General features: G+C 38.3%; 1 protein-coding gene across 1 annotated transcript in view; it reads left to right on the top strand.

Moving 5' to 3' along the window:
* The window catches only part of LOC139982206 (uncharacterized), a 119,801-nt gene that overhangs the window by 81,567 nt on the left and 14,605 nt on the right, over positions 1–23,629 (top strand). The window contains exons 8-9 of the mRNA XM_071994809.1: positions 11,972–12,048; positions 16,339–16,391. Coding sequence (XP_071850910.1) covers positions 11,972–12,048; positions 16,339–16,391 — 130 coding nt within the window. The remainder of the gene's footprint in view (positions 1–11,971; positions 12,049–16,338; positions 16,392–23,629) is intronic.

Raw genomic sequence — 23,629 nt, 5'->3', positions numbered from 1 at the left:
ACTTTGGTGTGTAGGTGTGACAAGTTACCAATGACCAGGGTTAAGTTGTAAAGTTGTGTGAGAAGGCCTTGGCCCTGAACAAGACTGTAAACCTAAAATTAATAATATTTTTGCGAAAATTCGGGCAATATGCCGATAATTTTTCGGGCACCTACTGAATGAAAAATAATTTGCATTGTGTTTTTCAATGGCTAAACTTATATTATTATAATCATTATTTTTGTAACGACTTCCCCAATAATTATAACAAATATGAAAGGGTAGCGATTTTTTTTTCCCAAACAGGTTTGCAATTGTGTGTAAATAGTCGCTCATGATTGGTCGGAAAAGTTACGTCATAACAATGGAAAACTTCACTTCGAGGTTATCAAAATGTCTGCATCCATTTCAGCTATATTTGCTGATCAAATTGTGGTATTTTTTAAGCTTTCAACACCCTCCCCCTAGATTTGCACGTTTTTGGGGCATTTGGAAATCTTACACCCTAAAAATAACCAACATTACCTCAATATGAAAACATACTCTCTGGGACCTGACCTGTCTGAGCTTAGAGGCTCAGAGCATAGCAAACAGCATCTAAAGTCAATGGATGTATACTAAGGCCTACACTACAGCTACCTTATCGACGCATGTGTCAATTTAGGGGTATGAAAGAACTTGACACGGCAGACATTTTGTGGTCAAATTCTGCTCAATTGTACGGTTCATAAGCACAGAACCTTAAATATGTTGAGATCATAACATTTCTGAGGAACTACTCATATGAAAAACACATACAGTTGAGTGATTTGGATTTTTCCTTGATAGACATCGTTGATCAAATCCTTAAGTGCGTCAATTATGAGCCCACCATGCTACACAGTGCAGTGACGGAAATATATCATACTGTACACTATACTGTTTTGCGTATATTCATTCAAGACTGTACCCGCGTCGTGAAGTTGATTTTGGTGTAGGCCTACCCATTCCACGAAACGAATTCTGATTTCAATAGAACGGCTGACGAATCTTGGATGACGTAAACACGAACCCGATAGAATGTAGCGTATGTATCATAAGTAAGGTCAACATGTTATCCAAGCATTAAAAGTAAAGTTAGGGCGTTTGCAGGGAAACCGCGTAACAAGACTTGTGTCAGTGTGTAACTCAGTGTATGCCTTCGAACTTCCAAGCGATGGTCGTTATTGATGCTGACTTCACGAGCAATCTGTTTGGCTGAAAACTCCGTAATTGCAAACCTGTTGGGAAAAAGAATTTCGCATCCCGGCAACTGATTGTATGTTATTGGCCTGCGATGTAATAACCGATGCATATAATATGCACATTAACCTGTTAAACGCGCGCAAGGCGAGGAGAAAATTTGTGTTACATTTTTCGGGCAAGTCGTTACAGCCCCCCCCCCCACCCTCCCCCACCAAATCAAATTGGGCTTCTACGCCTATGCTCCTAAGTTAGTGAACGTAACGTAACCTAAGGACCCCTTTGGAAATAAGCTTTTAGCTCAAAGGGTTATCCTTGGCATGTTATTTTCTTTTTAATGCATTTAAGTTTATTTCCATCTTGTATTTTAAATGTTTCTCTATATGTGCAATTTTTTGTATGTAGATGAAGACTGATAATTTGCTGAATAAAATAAAATAAAATCAAACATTATCACGTAAGTAAGTAATACATATGACGTGCGTACGTAGTATTATTACGTACGTACGTAAAAGAAATATTATTTCCCATGTCCACTCTAGAGCTGATTAGAAGTTTATATAAGTATATTGTGATAGTCACGTGGTCGCCAAGTAAAAAAAGAAGGAAAGGAAAATGAAACAAAAACAGAAAAGAATCCATAGGAGATGTGTTGTGTTACTGGTAATACAGGTATTATAGATCTGTGGTTATTGCATTCAGTCGGTCGCACATCGACCACACATTTCCAACTTTTACACGAACTATGCTAAAATAGTTCTCTTCGTAAAATGTCCAGCGTTCTCTCTCGATATTGATACAAAGATTGAAAAGAATTCCCAACGCTTTGTAATATATTTCTTACCGTACCAATATTGTTTTTTTTTTCTCCCAAGTTTGATATTTACGCCGTCACTGTATAAAACATTGACATATTTTAGATTTGAGTTTATTGATATTTCAAACAGTCACATGACCAGCCAATCATAATGAATACTCATATGTTATCGTTTTCGACCTGCATTTAGTGCAAAAAGCCTCAACCTACTTCCCCACACCTTTGCTGGCGCATATTGGCTGAAATGCGCCTGCCAAAAACAGTTGTTTTCCCTCCCTTAGCAAACTCCTCTAGTTCAGCCTTTGCTAAAATCATTTCCGCGTTTTCGACCTGCAATTAGTAAAAAAAGCATCAACCTCCCTCCTCACCCCCTTCCTGGCGCATATTAGCTGAAATGCGCCTGCCAAAAACACTCATTTCCCCTCCCTTAGCAAACTCCTCTAGTTCCGCCTTTGTTAAAAACATTTTCGTGTTTTCGACATGCATTTAGTGAAAGAAATCCTCAACCCACCTCCCCACACCTTCGCTGGCGCATATAGACTGAAATACGCCGAAAGCTCTTAACCCTCCCTGGACAAAATCCTATAGTTTCGCCATTGTATGTATGTATGTATGTATTTTAGATCCTCCTGCAAGCAGGAACTCGCGAAGAAGCCATCATTGGCGTATCAACGCCACAGGCTGACCGAAGTCAGTCTCTTCGATTCATATTTAACGCCCATGATTATGAATTGTCAATTGTCAACAAGTCTGTAACTGGACGACATACATTAATCTTGGAGTGACTCGAACTCGGGACCTATGATTGGAAGGCACCGGCGTTAACCCTGAGCTAACACTCCTTAAAAAGCAATTTCGCAAAATTGTAAAAAACATGTTCGCGTTTTCAACCTGCATTAAGTAAAAAAGTAAAATATTATACCCCACTTCTTCTTGGCGCATGACAGCTGAAATGCGCTTAAAACACTATTTCACCCTCCCTTGAAAAATGATCTAGTTTCGCCACTGAAAAAAAAAAACATTTTCGCGTTTCCGACCTGCGTTTAGAGAAAAAGCCTACAACCCCATCACCTTCCTGGCGCATATTGACTGAAATGCGCCGAAAACTCTTCACCCTCCCTTGACAAAACCCTCTATTTGCGCCATTCATTGTGTAAAAAACATTTCCCCGTTTTCGACCAGCATTTAGTTTAGAAAAAAAAATACCTAAGCCCTTTCCCATCCCTCCTGGCGTATATAGGCTGAAATCCGACCAAAACAATTCGTCGCCCTCCCTTGACAAATTCCTCTTCTTTGCGCGCTTTCCACGTTTTCGACCTTGCTACATAGCAAGGTCGACAGCGCGGAAACCGTTGATATCGAACCCGGTATCTCGATAACAGAACTCGGTTTGTCGGTTTCCGCGGTGTCCGCGTTATCGACCTGGCACCATGGAAACATACATTAAGTAGGTCAGTAGATGTACAGCAGTGACTACGAATCATCATTCGACCTTATTTTTGGTTATTCTTTCTAAGTTTTACTTTAAATGAGCAAACTTGCTTTTATTGGTGTTTAATGTATCCCATCTTGCTCTAATGTAAACCTGTCGAAAGAAGTTTGAATAGAGGAGGGTTTATAGACAACACAAAGTTATGAATACTTACTAAGGAAGGAATGACTCTTGTTATGTTCAGTTTATCTTCTTGAAGTAGCACTTCTCATTGGTAGGAGTCTGACTAGATAACATATTATTGTATAGCTCTCAATTTAACTATAGGTAGAAGGAAATGAATGTATATTTGAATAAACATTTGTTTTATGATTCCCATTGTTTAGCTCCAGACTTTTCAATTACGTTATTAAACGCCTTGCATAAACGGACACTGTCAGTATCATGCGTTTCACAGTTGCATTTTATCAAATGTGTTTTACTTTTTTAGCAGAAAAACAAATATCACGGTCATTAAGTTCGTATTGAGAAGAAGTATTATGCGTGGTAAACAAAGAGCTAAATAATGATAATTAGATAGTTAAAATCGTATTTACTTTGTGTATAAAGCATTGTGCGAGCTAAGTAGATAACCCTAAAATGGTAAGCTTAATAGCATCCAATCAAATCTGGGATATTAAATATAATCCCTGGAATGATGATATGACAATAGGCTATTATCATTATCAAGTCGGTTTGTCTATACATAAGTGTATCTCCGAACTTACCAGAAATATAATATATCGTAGAACACTAAGCCAACCAAGTATTTTTAACATTGAAAGTTATTATTTAAATATGTAATGTTTGCCGCCACAAAGTAATACATTATTTTATTGTCGATCATAATAAGTAAATTATTTAGAAAAGTATATTTATTTGATAATTATTGTTTATTAAGAACGAACTTTAAATCCTGCTAAGCATTGTAGACCTACTGATTAGAATTGCACGAAATCGAAATCCATACCCCATTTAAACTTTGTATTGTAAACAAAATATGTTTCGAAGGGATTGTACCGTCATTGAAACAATGGTGTAATCAATTTTTACATTGAACAATGAAAATATCAAACAAACACTTGTTTATATACTTCTTATCGATATTGTTTTTTGCGCCCAAGTTTGATACTAACGCCGTCGCTGTATTAAACATTGACGTCATTTAGATTTAACTTTACTGATATTTCAACCAAGCACGTGACCAACATCATTGATGTGACGGAGGAAAGCCTCGTCATGTGTCCTTGTGTTAAGTGTCAGAGAACTTAAGTTTTTATTTTTTTATTTCGATGATAACCTTTGCATTCATGATGGCATATGTATGTGCGCGCGGGTGTGTAGGAGTGCGTTTGTGACGACCAGCTTGTAAACACGATATCTTGTAAACACGAGATCTGAAGAAGGGAAGGTTGGAGAAATATAATATTTATTGTGAAGAAGAACCACTTAAAGTACAAGGAGCCTATTGTTTTTTGTAGGTAAAATGTAATTTGTGGTCACCAGGAGTCAAACTGTGAAAACATTGTAAACACGATATCTCAAGAAGGTAAGCTCGGAAAGATATCATATTTAGTATGTAAATGTACAATATTGAGTAAAAAGAGGTCAAAGGTCATCAGGGTCACCAGGGGTCAAATTGTCGGAACCTTGTAAACACGATATCTCAAGAAGGGAAGCAGGAGCATACCTCATATTTGGTGTGTAGAAGCAATACATTGAGTACAAGACGCCTATTATTTTTGGTAGAGGTCAAAAGAAAAATTGTATAAACCTTGTAAACATGATATTGTAAAGAAGGAACCGTGGACAGATCTCATAGTTTGTTTGTAGATGAATCATATCAAATTTAAGAGGGCCTAATATTGCTTTTAGTTGACCTCAAAGGTCATTTGGAGTCAACAGGTCAAATTGCGAAAGCCCTGTAAACATGATATAGCAAGAAGGGAACCTTGGGCAAATCTCATATTTAGTTTGTACCTGTATGGTATCAAATTTAATTTCGGAGCCTATTATTGATTTTGATAGAGGTCAAAGGTCATTTGAAGTCAACAAATTCCCCTCTTACCTGGCTCTATACACAAACGGGTAAGAAAAATAGGAGAGAAGAAAAAAGGGGAAAGAGGGGCGGAAGAGGAGGAAGGAAGGAATGGAAAAGAAAAAGAGGAAAGAGAGAAAAAGGAGAAAGGAGGGAGTAGAAGATTAACGACAAGACACCGGGAAGAGAAGAGGAACAGTCATAATTACATAACTACATATATGGTCTATCATAACGGGTATGTGTGTGAGTGTGTATGGACGCCTTAATCAATTGTACAATTGTGCTATGAAACCATGGAGGTAAAAACAGACCTCCATGATGAAACCAACTGTGGCTGGTCTCGAACTCGACCGAGTTGTTGGGAAACATGACACATTTCGGTACTAGACCAGGATCTATATGCGAACTGCACTAGACCTATGACCTACGTCCTTCGATGCAACACTGCCATCCAGAGATAAAATGTTATACAGTCCGACCTGAATGATAATCGTTACCCCAAACCTAGTACCGTAACTCATCTGCATGAAAACGCCCGCCCACAACCCTACGCCCCACCCAACTAATCGCTACCCGATGACTTACGAAACTTATTTAATAACCTTCGCCCATAGTATCAAGACCTTGACAAATCCGGCAACACAACACTTCATCGATAACAAGTGATCGGGTTGTGCATTAGTGACGTCTAGAGGTCGTGCACTGACCTACATGGAGTGTGACCACTCCCGACTTGCAATTTCCCAAGATCAGGTCCCGAAAAAATCCAAGAAATCCCAAGGGCACTGTACTGTATGGATATCTAGCAATATCTAGCGACATCTAGGGATGAAAATCCCAAGATCTTCCCTAAACTATAGGCAGATAGAGAATCGAAGCCTTCAGTGTGTAATGAACTTGAAAATGTGCGTCTTTCGAAATGAAAATAATGTGGGGCAAAGTAGCGTAACTCCTACGGACCGTGCTGAGCCGGTGGCCCCGACCAAAAGGTGGCCCCGCCATACTGATGCACAGAAAAAGGATACCTCTTTGGATAGGGAGGGCTCGTTTTACTGGGAAAGAAAAACTCATGTAAGACTGACCAAGACAATATACATGTTTTCACGTGATACGGAATACGGACATCATGATCATGGGCTGATTGGGTATTAATGTCTGTATCGAGCTATATTTGTGTTATTTATTACTATAATGAAAACAAAGTATATAATTTAAAACCCAATTGCAGCCAATGTTGTACTGAGTACAACATCGGGACATATGATTTTTTGAAAAAAAAATCTAAAACAATAACCCAACACCCAACAGACTTGAAACTGCGTTCATTTGAAAGAGAAGGATATAAATATACTAATAAAATGTAAGAATAACGATAATCGGTGCATCTGGTAAGTAGAAAAGCACAGGAAGTTAGGATTAGATGGAGACAAAGTTTCAGCCGAAATTAGACCTATGCTTAGGTTTGATTACTGCATATGTACAGTAGCCTCCGTTATACTCCATACAGTAGGGGGGGGGGGCCTGCCCACCCCCCTGGAAAATCACAAATTTGAAAAGAAAGTTAAGCATTTGACATTTCAATGATTTCACCCAACCAACAGTTCTCTAGTTTTGTTCATTGCATACGTACCCATGATGCATCACTGAAATTATTGAAAGTCAAAATCTTAAGACATGAGAACTCAAAATAACCGATGTAAATGCAACTTGAACGGGAAATGTCTTTTCCGACGATCTAGGTGTATTTTTTTGGCAAAAAAAAAATCATGGTACGCTCCGCGCCAACCGATGGTTGCGCTCCGCTCAAAGGCGGCGGAAGCACTTTCAATCTGGGGAGGCACCAACGTCGAAGGGCACTTAGCAGAAATTCGATTGGACTGATGCAGCCTGATATGTAGTACCCTTTATAACTCTTATTGTATTATCTTATTTGCGTATACACATCACTCCATCAACGCCACCACCCCCCCCCCCCCCCCTCAAGGAAACAATGCATATTAGCACTGCAATATCTAATGTGCAAATTGGGAAACAAGGAAAAAGACAAAATGAGGTGAAATCATTATAAAGTCCAAGTCCCTGCACACGCGATCGATACATGCATGAAAGCAAATGAAATATGTCAAAATACTGAAAGGAAAATAATTTTTTATGCGTTTTTCGATGGTTAAACTGATATTATTATGATCATTATTATTGTAACGACTTTTTGAATAATTATAACCAATTTGGAAGGGCTATAACACGACAAATGATTGTATGTTATTGGCATGCGATGTAATAACCAACGCATGCCTATATGATATGCACATTAAGATGTTGAATGCGCGCGAAGCGCGCGAAAAATTTTGGTAATATTTTTCGGGCAAGTCGTTACAGCCTCCCCAATTCAAATTGGGCTCCTACGCCTGTGGTAGTAAACATTTAACAATTCCCGAAATATTTCATTCGACGTGGGTTTCGCTTTGTTAACTCTTTTTTTATTTAGAAATTTTTGGGGTAGAAAAAGGGCACATTTTTAACCTGAGGAAAAGTGGGGGCACGGCCCCCCCCCCCCCCGGTTCCGCCGCCCTTGGCTCCGCTTAGATAGTATCAAGTAGTGTGTAACCTTGTAAACATTTCTGCGGACGCCCCTTGCTTGGACGTCCTGATAGGGGGCCCCTTTGGGCCAGGAGCCCACCCCAGGCTCATCGCTACGCCACTGGTGGAGCATTGAATAATAAACAGATAATAGTTATTTTTTTCAGCCTCATTTCAATTATTCGAATTTTTAAAGCACACAGCAGATATCACATCATATCAATTAGCATGAAATTGATGAACAGCCTCCAAACTGTAGATGTGTGCAGTGTTCGGTTTCGGAAATATGTGGTATTTCAATTCCTTCAACGAAGTTTTATAGTAGCCGTTAGAAGAGGTTTTAATATTTATACACCAATAAATTAACTGTGTCTGAATTTTCGAAAGTTCCCTGACCACCATTCTTCATCATACTACCCTCCACTCGTGCAATTTTGACCGGTCTGTTAGGGGTTGAAGGAGGTTTTTCTATATTGATTGTCCATAGATGAAATTGTGTGCAACATTATGGGTATGTTTTGAAGTGAATTTATTCACAAGAATTGTGAATTTTCAAATTCTGAACAAATAATTGGCTTAAAACCTTGAAAAGTGGGGCTGACGGGGTATTGTAGCCGCGACGTAGAATCACCTACAAAAAGCAAATGATCCACAGGAGATGCGATGAGGTCGAACATGATGTGTGACTGGTGACAATCTTCAAAAAGGTTATGGATGAAAAAAAAAACTATTGGGAAATACTTGGTTCTCACGCAGAAGTGTTCATCTGGTTGGTCATTTCAAGACCGAGAAGTGCCATTTCCGGTGATCTGAGGGGTATCAAAACCAGACATTTTCTTGCACGCTGCGCGCCAACTGAAGGTGGCGCCCCGCTTAGATAGTAATTCGCGCCCCCCTGGTTAGAAAATCCTGGATACGCCCCTGCGTACTGTTCATAAAATGTACACAATGTAAAATGATCAGTTTTAATCTGGAATAATATTCAACAGCTACAGCACTACACTACTCTAATGATACTAATATATTGAAAATCATGGGAAACTAATAAAAATATCGTTACAATAATGTTCGGAACTTTTTGAAAATCCTGAGAAAGTTGCGGTATAGGCTCCAGTTTGCATATGCTACAGTGTGTTAAGATAATAGTTTCCCGACTTTCCTATTAAAAAGTAGTCGGAAATTTCGCAATGTTTTGTAACGAGATAGACTGCATGGTCGTTACTACGACGCAAAGCTTTTCCCTCCTGCATTTTAGGTATATTAGGAAAACATCGCAGGAGCTGTCAATATAATTAGCTCACTCTTTCCACAGTACCGTGATACATAACACCTAGCTGGGAGAAAAAAATACAAATACACGGGTGTGCGAAAACAATCACGCGACGAACCGATATTTTTTTAGCAAGCTAGGTGGTGTCTGAGCGAACGTACAAACCAAGCTGTTATATTATAACAAAAGGATCGGCAGAGTTTCTTCAATGATTTATTTCACAGTATTATGTCATCTTCCAAATGCGCGGCGCCCGTTAGCTGTACTGATCAGTACATGTAGAGGGCGATTTTAGTGGTATTTGCATTTTTATTTAGCGCTCGTGATTTCTTTTCTGGGCCGATTTGTCAACTTCGTAGGGCGAATCGCCCTTCGCCCCCGTCTGTTTTGGGTCCCAGACACTAGTAAGTTTTTCTGTTTTGTTATTTATCGTCTTTTTTAAATTTTATTTCCTCTTTGGCTCTTTCTCTAACCTTGTTTCCACCTTATTTTTTTCCCACTGCGTGTGAGATTTCCCGCGAGTTATCAAGATTTCCCGGCAATGAGCTTCCCGTTTTGCCGTCTTTTTCCGGGCCTAATAATTTTCAATACTGTAGCAGCGGAGAGGTTTACACAAGAACGGGTTGCTCGATAAAATATAAACTATTTAAAGTTCATCAATATTTACATTATATAGCCTACATGTACATTACGTTGTTATGTCCGCTATATCCGTTACATTGTTTAAAAGATTAATGAAAGATTCCAAAGAGCCTCTTTTCACCAGTCAATAAAAAGATACAGAAAACAAACGAATGTAAAGAAAACTATTAACATGAAAACAGAAATAGCAACAGTTCGGTCAATATGCATTCATTATGCTTATTAGATTAGAGCTACGTATAGGTAACATATATAGTTCCTTTCCATTGGTCGGAGTATTGGTTTTACACAGAGCTAGGCAATACATATATAATGTCGAGACGATAATGAGCTAGACTTGAAGATATTAATTGGATATGATTCATTATCTGTTACCGGTTAATCCAGATAATTTCATTTCTTGCTCGCCAAACTCAACTTGCCGTAGTAAGGAATCTTAGAGACAATGCAATGGTATATGCACATGTTCCTCTTATGTTTTGAAGTAAACAACATGTTAGCCGGGCTGTCAAATAGTATATTCACAGAACACAGATTGGTTTCATTACTAAGGTATCGGCATTGAGTTAGTTGAGACAGACTGAAATACTGCTTGGCTTGATGAGTCGCAATATTGGAAGGGGAGGTTGGAATAATAAAGAATTGCTACTTTAACAACACATGTATTTCACCAAACTCATAGCAATCATAATGAATAATCATATGCTACCACAAAGGTTCAAGGTTTCACACCCTCCCTCTACCCCTACCACTAGCTCGGTAAATTCATATCGGCCCTATGCAAGATCTGTGTGTGGTCGATATTTAATGGTTTTTGTCTGAATATAGAAATATAAGAAAGATATGAAAAGCGGATTGTTGAAAAAGAGGTAAAACGGTGTATAAACTCCCCACATGTCAAACCACGACCAATATACCTTTAGTCTATTTACTTGAAGGTCAGTTTACCAGTATAACTACTGAGTGTAGACTTCACTGCAAATGTTTGCGATGAAACCATCCATTTACCGTGTCAGGGGCGACGGAGCCGTGAAAGAAGGGTGGGTGAGGGTATAGGGGGCGGGTGGGGTGTTGATTGGGCACATGCTCTGTCACTAGTATAATGACCCTGAAAAGGGTATTAATAATAAGTATAATAATAGTAATAACAATTATCATTATTATTATTATTTTGTGTTTACCTTTTTACTGAAATAACCCAAGAGGACCAGTTGTTGCGCCCAGTAAAAATGTGGCTATGTCCTCGACCCTCCTACCCTTTCTCTCTTCCATTCTTCCTCTGTTTCAGTGCAACTTTTTGCAGGTTTTTCTGGAAAAAAAACGTAGTTTGTAGCATCTTAAATTATTTTGAGATTAAGAAACAATATTTCACCGTTAAGTTTCATTAATTCTTTATTTCATATTTTACAATTGAACTCTCAAACAATCTCAGACAATTTAGTTCTCATTTAAAGTGAGACAGATTCACGAAGACGAACTATAAAATCAATACATTTACTGAAAATAAAATACGATATAAATCACGTGATCCGAGCATGCGGTTGTTACTAATAACCTATATAACTCCGTTTGTGGTGTACAATTTTGTATTTGTACATGTCTAAACAACTTTAAATTAATTGTAAAGTTAAACATATAAACGAATGAGCCAATTCTGATAATGTGGACGGCTATACAATTGTTCATACAGCAGTTCAAACTATCATCATTAATATCTACAATACTATGTTCATTCTAATTTATTTTTCGTGGAATCTTTGAAACACAGACTTGTGATTATAATTCATTCTGATTAGATTGATCAATCAGATGTGATTTACTTCCTTGTTATTTGTTGTTGTTGTTTACTTTGTTTATCTTCATATATTTGGTAAACAGTTAACCTGACTAGGAGGAAATTCATCTACGTCATCTAATCTAACACGTTGATTACTACACTTCTCTCCATAGGTTTATTGGATACCATCAGCCAGACACTATTCCGGTTGAAATCATTCCATCATCCTTGAAATCAAGAAACGTGAAAGGTATGGTCACAATGACGCCATAATAGTCACATTGTATTTAAAGGTTTACCAACTATGTGAATGTCTGTTGACTTGTTGATTGTTGTTGATTAACATATATACAGAGTCTTGTGATGGTAAACAACGAACCGAATAATATAAATATAACAACACTTAATATTGCTAAGCTTGGTTTATTTAAGAGATAAGTCATATTCCTTTCATTTCGCTCTTTCGAGATCACTGCCCTATAAGAGGTTTTTGCGAATAGCCATCACAATAAGTGATGCTATAAATCTCTTTACCAAATGAAGTGGTATCATACATTTTGGGCAACTTAATTACACTGCGACAATTATTGTTTAAGGTTTGTAGGGCTTTGATGTAATGTTGTGCTTTGCCCTTACAATGAAAGTACATTGTTCCATTCCCCCTCGGAGTTTTTCAACCTCCCCCCCCCCACCCCGGCAAGCACACACATACAAACACGCACACACACCTCCGCAGAAACTATTCTTTCAATCTGATTTGCAGAATAAATCCGCGAAGTCTAACTTAATTCTTGTCCAAGCAAACGAAATCAACACAATACTTGACACAGTCCTAAATGTAGTTACTTACACAACGGTATATGTTAATTATTCGTACTATACAACAAGGGAACTGATGTAACTTAGGATTAGTGATATTTGAAATTTTGGAGAAAGGTATAGGCCTATTGGCCTACCGTATACTGTTAGTTCTGGCCCGTGATCCCTTTGTAAACCGCAGACTCCGAATATATTTAAGAAAAGCAACATCTGTATCAGCGGATATCACTGGCCGTGCACAATGACGGGACAAAATAGATTAAACAAGAATAAATCAATTAAAAATAAATGAAGCAAATGTATACATTTGCGTTGCAATACTAATAGCTTGGTTATTAAAATAAAAGTTAAGGCTGAAAAGTGTATTAAAAAAATAAGCGAAAGCAAGACAGATCAAAAATGAAAAAAAAAGAACCGCTGGGACTAGATGTACCGTACTCGAAATATCATAATGGGTAACATTATTTGAATATTATAACATCAAAGACTTATAAACGCAAAAATAAGACACACGTTTTGTGTTTTACAGGAACATGCGGTAGTGAAATCCGGCATCATATGTGGGAAGTTGGGGAAGGGGGATGGGGTCTGGGGTCCTTCCACATTCTTCAAATGATCCCTTCTGAGGCAGAGTTTAACTTATATCTAAGTCTAAACGCAACATTGTGCTATGATTTCTACTTGGAAATGCTGTGTTAGTTTGAAATGCGTGGTGGTGGTGGTTATGGGGGGGGGGGGGGGGACACACCGTTAACCCCTTGGTCGGCGCTTGAAAAGTAATAAACGAACATTAACAGTAATGCATGATTTGCTTTGAAAAAATACTAGTATAAATATTAAGTCGGTAATGATATTAAGGAAAGCATTATAAACAAATGCGAATTTAAAACAATATTTAATTCATTTTTACACTTCTAGAGAGGAAATTAAACACGTATGTATATAAGTGATGTGTCAGTTATTGACTGTTCCAGAACAGGCCCCTATTTCGTTTGTTTCCCATAGTAATCACAGCAACCAAGCAGTAACTAAGTTAAATTATCAGTAGAAATTTGATTACATATTTTCCTTATGATATGAACATCTTTTGTAGATCGCAAAGTTGAGAGTCAACGCCTAGTGAGTGTAATATAATACTGAAAGTGATCGTTGCTTACACTAACGCTGTATTTGTAAACAGGAAATTGAATTGCGCTATTATAAATTTAGAGACTGACCTCATAGACATGCAAAAGGGGTGTGGGGTGTCACACCACGCCCCCAGATAAATTCAAAACTCGGTCTCATATTGATGCCAATTCGGTCAACAAATTGGAGACAAATTCAGCGTGGTCGAACACTTAAGAAAGTAAGAGTTAGAATACAATAACGAAGAAAAGATAAAAAAATTGCTCTGTCTGCTACTCCTTTAAATCTGTATTTCGCCAGATTTGGACCATATTATCGCTAATATAATAATAGCAGCTTCTATAGGCGTTGACACCCCCCCCCCCCTCCCCCCGTTGTTTTCCGGACTTTAGCCTCTCAACCCGCTTGGGCTCTGACGCACGTTCTGTACAATATTAAGGTTAAGCTTCTACCTGACATTTTTTTTTACTTCTGCAGCTACCGGGGACTTCGCATCAACCTTTGATAACATTAAACTACCAAAGATAAAAATATAATTTACATATTGGGCTGTAAATCATGCAGATTAAAATGTGCATGCAATAGACTTGATTTATTATCTGATGAGTATTAGTTTCATGTTCTAGCCATCAATAAACTTACTGTTTATCGATTCGGTACAGGTTTACATCGGTATTACTTGACGAGGTAACGATGTATAATTAACTCCATTTAACGCGTGTTATCTGTCGAAATTTTTACTTGATAGGTTTGTTTGATTTTCGCTAAGATGCTAAAATGTCACAAGAAAAGATTAAATATATTTGAGTAAGGCAGCTTACTGTGTTTCTTCAATGATCTTGCAAGTATTAGTTTTAAGAGAGGGATTTAGAGTATAGATACCATTCAAGTTGTATTATTCATCGGTCGACGCGTAAATACAAGAAAAGTCCAGTAATGTTTTCTAATTGAATGTTTTCAACTGTATGGTCCACAATCTGGTCTCCAGACGTCTACAATAATTGTTTTTCGTTTAAGTGAGTTAAAAACAAACGAATGCACTACTCAGCAGAAACGGATACAGGCGAGTGATCGAGTGCAAGATGTTAGATTTACATATTTCACGCCGCGATCCTTGCTTATGTGCTACTTTCTCTATGGTTGTTATGCTCTTTTAGTTCCTTTTTTTAGGGGGGGGGGGGTGATTTGACTAAGGAGCTGCCGTATAGGTTCGTGTTACTGTAATGTTATATACGTTGTGTTTTGGGAATGTTCTTACTCATTAAATAAAAGTAAAGCTCAAGAAAAAGTATTCATCCTTCGCTTGGATCAAGTAAACTGCCATAGATGCACCTATGCTGCAGGCAATGGTAGTCTATGATGAAAAAGAAATTATTGTGGTTATTCAAACTAGATACGTGTTTTTCTTGAGTTTAGTGGAAATGAGCATTTGTCATATCGTTACCATTATTGTTACTGAATCATAACCAAAAAAGTAGGGACTTGCATTTAGTTATAGCAAGTGGGTAGATCTGGACCGGCAAAACGGCCGGTTATTAAAAAAGTGCGCACTGCAAATATGTTATCTTTGTAAGATATGATGCAATAGCCTAGGCTCGCCATCAAATTCCGGAATCTGAAAATGTAAACAAACAGAAACAAAGGGACGTTACAATTGTCTGTCAAAGTATTGTAATTTTGTACAATTGCTGCTGATAATTATATTTAGTTCATGTTGTAGTGTTGTCACGCCTTAGTGCTGATGCGAAATGCAACCACTACATAAAACATAATTTATATTGATATAATATCATTCACATTTGTTCACATGTGAGTGTTGGTTGTTTCCATCAACACTTCTGTCGATAACGGACTGCATGTAACATAGGAATCCTTAAAATTGTCAGAAATGTTGACAGTATTATCGTTCATTGTAATACTTGTGTATGTCAATTCATGATAACACGAAGCTAGATTATACATACCTTCCTCCTCCATAAAGTACAAGTAGAGATATTGATGTATGCAGTCTTAATACAATTGAAAACAAACATTCCTAAGGAAGTACCTAGATGCATGACGTCATACACCTTATTTTACACAACTGACGAACTCTCAGGACATCGGGAATGTGATCACGTGATTATGACGATGATTTGTCTAGTCTTGTAGCTCTATACTTTAATTCAATAAAGTAATTCTAAATACTTTGTACTTTTGTATATTTTCAATATGTAAAGTAGTAACTTTCATGGTGTGTGATGACATCACTCATGTCGAGTGTTCTCTGATTAGTTCATCGTCTCATGGATTATTATTCTTGATCTGAGCATCGGATAGTCGACTATCATGATTAGGTTTCTTAACTGATCAGTAATCTTACTGAAATATAAGGATTGTACACTGATCAGCTATATTTCTGAAATGATAATGATAGTAAACTAATAAGATCAAACTTAAGGAATCAACTAGATCGATTACTCAGCTGATGTGAAGTTATCATCGAGGGCCGACATAAATCAGGTTAATTGATTGTTTATGATATCAATCTAGACTAATAAAGAAGAAGTATGCACTGATATTTTATATTAGTCTCTTTGTTTTATTCATACAGTTTGGAATTTCAGCGAATCTATTCGTTTGAATTTGCAGACCGGTCGATGGCAGGTAAGAGATAATTCACCGTTTATGGCAGCAATTGCTGATAAATCAATTCCTCCTCATATTTTTATTCACATTAATCGTTAATATCAATATAGCGATTACATTTGTCGGTTTAATGTACTTGATTGCTGTCAGCATTATAAGCGTTAATTAGTAAATTGAGTTTGTCATTATGGGGATTGATTGAGTGTGGGTGGGTGGGTGGGGGTTTAAGGGGGTTATAGTCCGTATGGAATATAACATGTTTAATACAACATGACTTCAAGATCCCTCCTCTTGATTCTACTGCAGAATTCCGATCCAATTTACTTCTTCCTGACCCTGGTTGTAGCCCCGTGTTTATATCATTACTCAAACAACTAATTTATAATTCAAACAATTCTCTTCAAGCACATATGAATAAAAATGAAAAAATATTCATTCGGATTAAAGCAATAGGAGCAAAATCAACCTAATCGTGCTTTTAGTTTCACTCGTCGATAACGTCCTAAGAAAACTGTTTTATTGTTGATGGTGTATAAGTGTTTTTTTTTTCAAGTCCTTAAACTAATTTCTTGAAAGTTGCACTGCATGCAAAGATACAGCAATAATATTAGGATACTCGATTATAGTCATAGGCGTACAGGACCATTTCAGTTTTTTTGGGGGGGGCAGAACTTTTTGTGCCCGAAAGTTCCCGTGACACTATCTAAGCGGAGCGCCACCATCAGTTGGCGCGTAGCGTACAAGAAAATTTTTGGCAAACAATGCCTCTCAGATTGCCGGAAACGGTACTTCTGAGGCCTTGCAAGTTGCATCTAAACATTCTTTATTTTATAATCTCACGTTTTAGAAATTTACACTTCCCCAAAAATTTGGTAAATTAGAAGAAGAAAAAATGGTAACATCACTTTGAAGGGGAAAAATGGGACAGTATATATATATTTTTTAACTCCTATTTAGTTACCTTATTTATTATTTTAACACAGTACTCAGCTACCTCCAGAAAAAAAAAATTGAAAAAGATTCGGGCCAGCTACTGCATATATATATATATATATATATATATATATATATATATATATATATATATATATATATATATATATATATATATATATATATATATATATATAAATTCTCCTCTTACGCTGCCCGAATTTTTCAGGACTTTTGCCCGAATTTCTTGTCCTCTGGAAATTTGGGAGGCAGCCTGCCCCCCCCCCCCCCGCCTCTTACGCCTATGATTATAGTAGTTTCAGTTTGTAGAGATACAACGTTATATTTCGCAACATTAAAGAAAAAAAGCGGAATTCCAATCGTTGTGTCGAAAGAATGAGAACATTGATGGATGGGAGCTGTAAAAGAGACCAGAGGGGGTAGGGTGTTGAAAGCAGTTATTTACCTGTATGTCATTCAGCACTCACAACACTAAGTTATATACTGACATACTCGTATCACATCCATATTAGTAACACCGTTGATATGACAAGTATACTGTAAATATAGGCCTATATAGCTGAACGGTATACCTTTAGACTGCAGGTTTGTTACATATTGTACAATATGTTGCTGTATATGCCGTGTTTGTTTTTGTGCGGGTTTTCAAAGTACATCCAATTAGCTTCAAGTTTGGCTTCTGATAAAACCGTAGAATGTCATGAACAAGGTGATGTTTTTTAATTTAATTTCGGAGAAAATGTTAGGCATATCGCACATACAACAGTTGTAAGAGTCGTATAACGGTCCTTTTAACCGATTCTGTACGTAGCTACTGAAGCTGTCCGGTATAGCTGGCCCTGTGTAGCTTCCCCCGTATATCTGCCCCGTCTAACTGTTCTGTCTGGCTGCCCTGTATTGTTGTCAATGTATAGCTGCCTCTGTATAGCTGCCCGTATGGCTGCCCCCGTAGAGCTGTTCCTATATACATAGCTGCCCCTATATATCTGTCCTTGTATATCTGCTCCTGTATAACTGCCACGGTTAGCTGCCCCTATATAGCTGCCCTGTAAAGCTTCCCCGTACATCTTTAACCGTATAGCTGTCTCTGTTTAGCTACGCCTATATTGCTGCCCCCGTATAGCTGCTCCAGTATAGCTGCCCCGTATAGCTGCTCCGTATAACTGCCCCTGCAGCGCTACCCCCGTATGTCTACCCCTATGTTGCTGCCCCGCTATAGCTTCCCGTTATGGCAGCCATTGCTGATAAAACAAATCCGCCCTCTGTCTTTGCATTCACATTAATTATAAACAACAATATTGTGATAACATTTGTAGCTTAAATGTATACTTGATTGCTGTCATCATTAACAATTTAATAGCCCTATATAGCTGCCCCTTATAGCTTCCCCGTATATCTTCTCCCGTTTAGCTTACCCCGTAAAGCAACCCCTATACTGTTGCCCCCGTATAGCTGCCCCTATATAGCTGTCCAGTATAGCTTCCCAGTATATCTTCCCCGTATATAGCTTCACCGTATAGCTACCCCTAAATTTATGCCCCGTACAGCTGCCAGTATAAAGCTGCCCCGCAAACTGTCCCTGTTAATCTTCCCCCCGTATAGATACCCCTATATTGCTGCCCCGTATAGTTGCCCCGTATAGCTGCCCCTTCTAGCTTACCCCGTATAGCTGCACTTATATAGCTTCCACGAAAAGCTTCCCGGTATATCTTCCCTGGAATTACTGCCCCTATATAGCTGCCCCGTATTGCCACCCCCGTAGCGTTGCCCCCGTATAGCTGCCACGTCTAGCTGCCCCCGTATAACTGCCCAATGAAGATGCCCCCGAATCGCTTCCCCCGTATAGCTGTCCCTATATATGTGCCCCTTATAGCTTCCCCGTATAGCTTTCCCAGTAAAGGTTCCCCGGTAAAAACTGCTACGACTAGCTTTGCTGTATATCTTCCTCCGTATAGTTACCGCTATATTGCTGCTCCCGTATAGCTACCCCGTATAGCTGCCCTGTATAGATGCCCATATAGTTGCCGCTTTATAGCTGCCCTATATAGCTGCCTCATATAGCTTCCCGGTAAAACTTCCAGGTATACCTGCCCCCTTATAAATGTCCCGATATAACTACCCCGTATTGCTCACCCTGTACTGTTGCCGCTGTATAGCTGCAACGTCTAGCTGCCCCGTGTAGTTTCCCCCTCAAAGCTGTCCCTACAAATGTGCCCCTTATAGCTTCCCCATATAGCTTCCCCCGTATATGTTCCCGGTAATAACTGCTACGTCTAGCTTCCCTGTATATCTTCCCCTGTATAATTACCGCTATATAAGTGCCCCGTAAAGCTGCCCCGTATAGATGCCCTTATAGCTGCCGCCTTATAGATGCCCCGTATAGCTGCCCTTATATAGCTTCCTTGTATAGCTTACCGATGTAGCTGTCCCGTATTGCTGACCATGTATTGCTGCCCCGTATAGCTGTCCCGTATAACTGCACCGTATATATGCCACTATAGCTGCCACCTAATAGCTGCGCCCGTATAGCTGCCCTTATATTGCTTCCCGTATAGCTTCCCGATATAGCTGCCCCGTATTGCCGCCCCTTTATAGTTGCCCCCGTAAAGCTGCCCCGTGTAGCTGCCCCATCTAGCTGCCGCCGTAAAGCTGCCCCTCTCAGCTTCCATTATAGCTCCCCCGTGTATCTTTACCCGTATGGCTTCAACCATATAGCTGCCCCGTGAAGCTAGCCCTACATAGCTTCTCTTATAGCTTCCCCGTGTATCTTTCGCCGTATATCTGCCACGGTATTACTGCCCCCGTAAAGCTGCCCTGCCGCCCCTTTATAGTTGCCCCCGTATAACTGCTACGTGTAGCAGTTATACGGGGGCAAATATGTCTAGCTGTACCCCGTAAAGCAACCCCTATAGTGTTGCCCCCGTCTAGCTGCCCCCGTATAACTTCCCAGTAAAGCTGCCCGTGTAGCTGCCCCCGTTTAGCTGCCCTGTATTGCTGCCCCTATATAGCTCCCCGTATTACCCCTTTGTATATTTGCCCCCGTATAACTACCACGTCTAGCTGCCCCGTTTAACTGTCCCGTAAAGCTGCCCCGTATAGTTCCCCCGCTTAGCAGCCCCGTATAGCTGCCCATATATAAATGCCCCTGTTTAGCTGCCTCGTATATCTTCCCTCGTATATCTTCCCCTGTATAAATGCCCCTATATAGCTGCCCCGTATTGCCTCCCTTGTAAACTGCCCCCGTATAACTGCAATGTCTAGCTACCCCTGTATAACTGCGCCGCTAAAGCTGCCCCCGTTTAGCTATCCCGTATAGCTGCCCCCTACTTAGCTGCCCCCGTATAGCTGCCCCTATATATAGATGCCCCGTTTAGATTCCCCGTATATCTTCCCTCGTGGATTTGTTCATTTTCACGGGGCCTTACAGGCATCATTTCAATACTGCATGATAGTACAGTAGCTTTAAATAATTTGTCTTCATTTCAGTAATTACTGATAATAAATTAACTGTAACAATTCCTTGTGTTGTTTAAGCGAGTTAGGTCAAAGGTACAGGATTGGGATGTGGGAAGTTTAGCAGCCTTTTACAGGGACATATTTTTGGGTGATTTTGACCCCAAACTTATTATAACTAAATAATAAATTAGGTTATGATTGACGACAAACAAAGGTGAGAATTTAGTCACTGGGTTAACGTATTCATGAAACTGAAAATAAAAATGCCTATAACGTAATAGGTCGTAAAATTTGACCAAGCCATGTAATATTTGCAGAAATATTGGACACCCTGCAACAAGCTAAGAGATCTAGATTCGTTGCTACAATCACGTGACTGCTCCTGAGTAGTGTATTATTTGTCGTTTAGCCAGATTTAGACAATCTGTGTCCCTCCAATTTAGTGTCACGGATATTTGTTTCTTGAAAAAAGTTACTTTAATCATACTTGGTGGGATTTTGGTGGACTGAAGTAACATTATGTTTCTTTTCTCTCCGTTAACGGTCAAGTTTGCCAACAAAAGATTGTAGTAAAAGCAGCACAAAGTAAAGATGTTTTGAAAGTCCATTTTGGTTACTATTTTTTTAAGTTCAATCTTACTCAATTATTAACTCTGTTCTCTCTAATAGTTTCAAGAGATTTAAATGATAACTATAGTTTAAGTTATCATTTCTCCAGATTAGCGTAAACATGACTGACATACAACTGAATTAAGTTTTGCTAATAAATTAACACTGTTCTCTCTAATAGCTTCAAGGGATTTATGCGACGTTTTCAAGTACAATACTGTATGTAGGACATAAAAAACGTGGAGTTTCTAGGACAAAAACGAGGATGAACTGGTATTGCGCGACTCGATTCACACTGTTGTTCTTTTTAAAGTTTAAAAAAAAAAATTAGTGTCACGGGTTTTTGTGTGTTGAAATCAATTACTTTAATCTTCCCAGGTGGGATTTAGAAAACAGCACAAAATACAGAATATTTAAAAGTCCATTTTTGTTACTCTTTAAGTTCTATCTTACTCAATTATTAACTCTGTTCTCTCTTATAGTTTCAAGCGATTTGAATGATAACTATAGTGTAAGTTATTATTTATCCAGATTAGTGTAAACATGACTTATGTACAACTTAATTAAATTTTGGTAATAAATTAACACTGTTCTCTCTAGTAGATTCAAGGGATTTAAGGATCTCTACTGTTTAATCATTTATTTATCGAAGTACATATTTTTGCGACGGTTTCAAGTACACTACTGTAAATAGGACATTAATTACGTAGAGTTTGAGAAATGAGGATGAAGTGGTGACTGAGGCGAAGCAGGGCGATTCAATAGTGTTCTACTTTTATGGTTGTAAAATCCCAATAGACACTGGTTTACATTGCCTATCTATCATTTGTGTGGAGTGCATGATAAACGTAATTGATTGTAAACATCAGACTCACTGTTTTCCAGAGTGCTAATGCTGGACAATGTGGTGATTGATATAAATGAAGCAAGAAGTGATACATTAATTGATATAAAGAAAAGAAAATTGAAGATTATTTTGAAATTCGTGAAACTCACATATTCACTATTTAGAATAAACTATAGAAGAAGATATCGGTATTATATTATGTAAGTGGCACTAGATTCGCTCTGTGTGGTACATCATAACCGATGATTTGATCGAGCTGTGATTAAATCACTTTCCGCGCACATTTACATATCAAGACCGTAATACCAGTCAGTAGGGGGGGGGGGGGGGGTGGATATCCTACTGCTTCGTTCTGTTGTGTACATACCATGGTAACTAATAAATATACGCGGATTTTGTGACGCTGTGTACAAACACAATGTTCAAAAAGAATCTGATATTTTTTTTCAAGATACTGCGTCACGGATATAAAGATTCTAAGCCTTTGCCGTATATTGCTTTCTGCATTTGTTAAAAGCTTCTTAAATGTGCATTGGACTCTTCTTTGGAGAAGCTGGATGATCCGTTTACAACAATGGTTGGATGACAAGATTAACTGAAGTAATGTAGCATTACAATAGCTGGTTTCGTTTACAGTATCAACTTAACCGCCACCAAATAGCTCATAAACGTTTCATCAGTTTGATAAATTATTATAACTTGGATAGATACTTAAACTCATGACAAACATGTTTGCTTTGTAACCAGCATCGGAACTTAAATCAGACCTATCACAAATGGCATACCATATGTACATACTAGCTTCATCCATTTCATACATGTAAGATTTGGGGCTAAATTGTTTCTGTTTTCATCGCCTGCTGAGGCTCATTACAAGCGGTCAGGTTCATATTAACTTCTATCATATTAATATACCGTTGAACATAACATGTACACTTAGAGCTTCCGTCAGAAATACCTAACTCGAATCTAACAAAATCCGCATATACTGTTAATTTCATTTCCGTTATCACCAGCATAAATATGCAATATCTATAAACATAAGAACCAAAGACTAAGAAATATACAAATATGTACATCAATACGCACGTAAAGATAAGAAAGTAAAAAAGTTGATAAATATTTGAAAACTTATGTTACATAATCCATACAAATGTTCAAGTGCTTTTCTTTGAATAAACGTTACAAAAAGCATGGCTTTATTCCATTTGTTGGCAAGATATTAGGATTGCGTACATTTCTATTAGCTTTAACTAAAATACCCTTACGTGCAGGATACAGTAGGTGTTCCATACGAATAGTTCATGTCTTGTAGGTTCTAATTTTGAGAATGTCTTAATCTGATTTTATCGTTTTTGATACACCGCAATGACAATGGTATAATCAATGC

The sequence above is a fragment of the Apostichopus japonicus genome, chromosome 16, assembly GCF_037975245.1.
Source record: "Apostichopus japonicus isolate 1M-3 chromosome 16, ASM3797524v1, whole genome shotgun sequence".
In the NCBI taxonomy this organism is placed as follows: Eukaryota; Metazoa; Echinodermata; class Holothuroidea; order Aspidochirotida; family Stichopodidae; genus Apostichopus; species Apostichopus japonicus.
The sequence above is the reverse complement of the archived record's forward strand: the minus strand, read 5'-3'. Positions and strand labels throughout refer to the sequence as shown.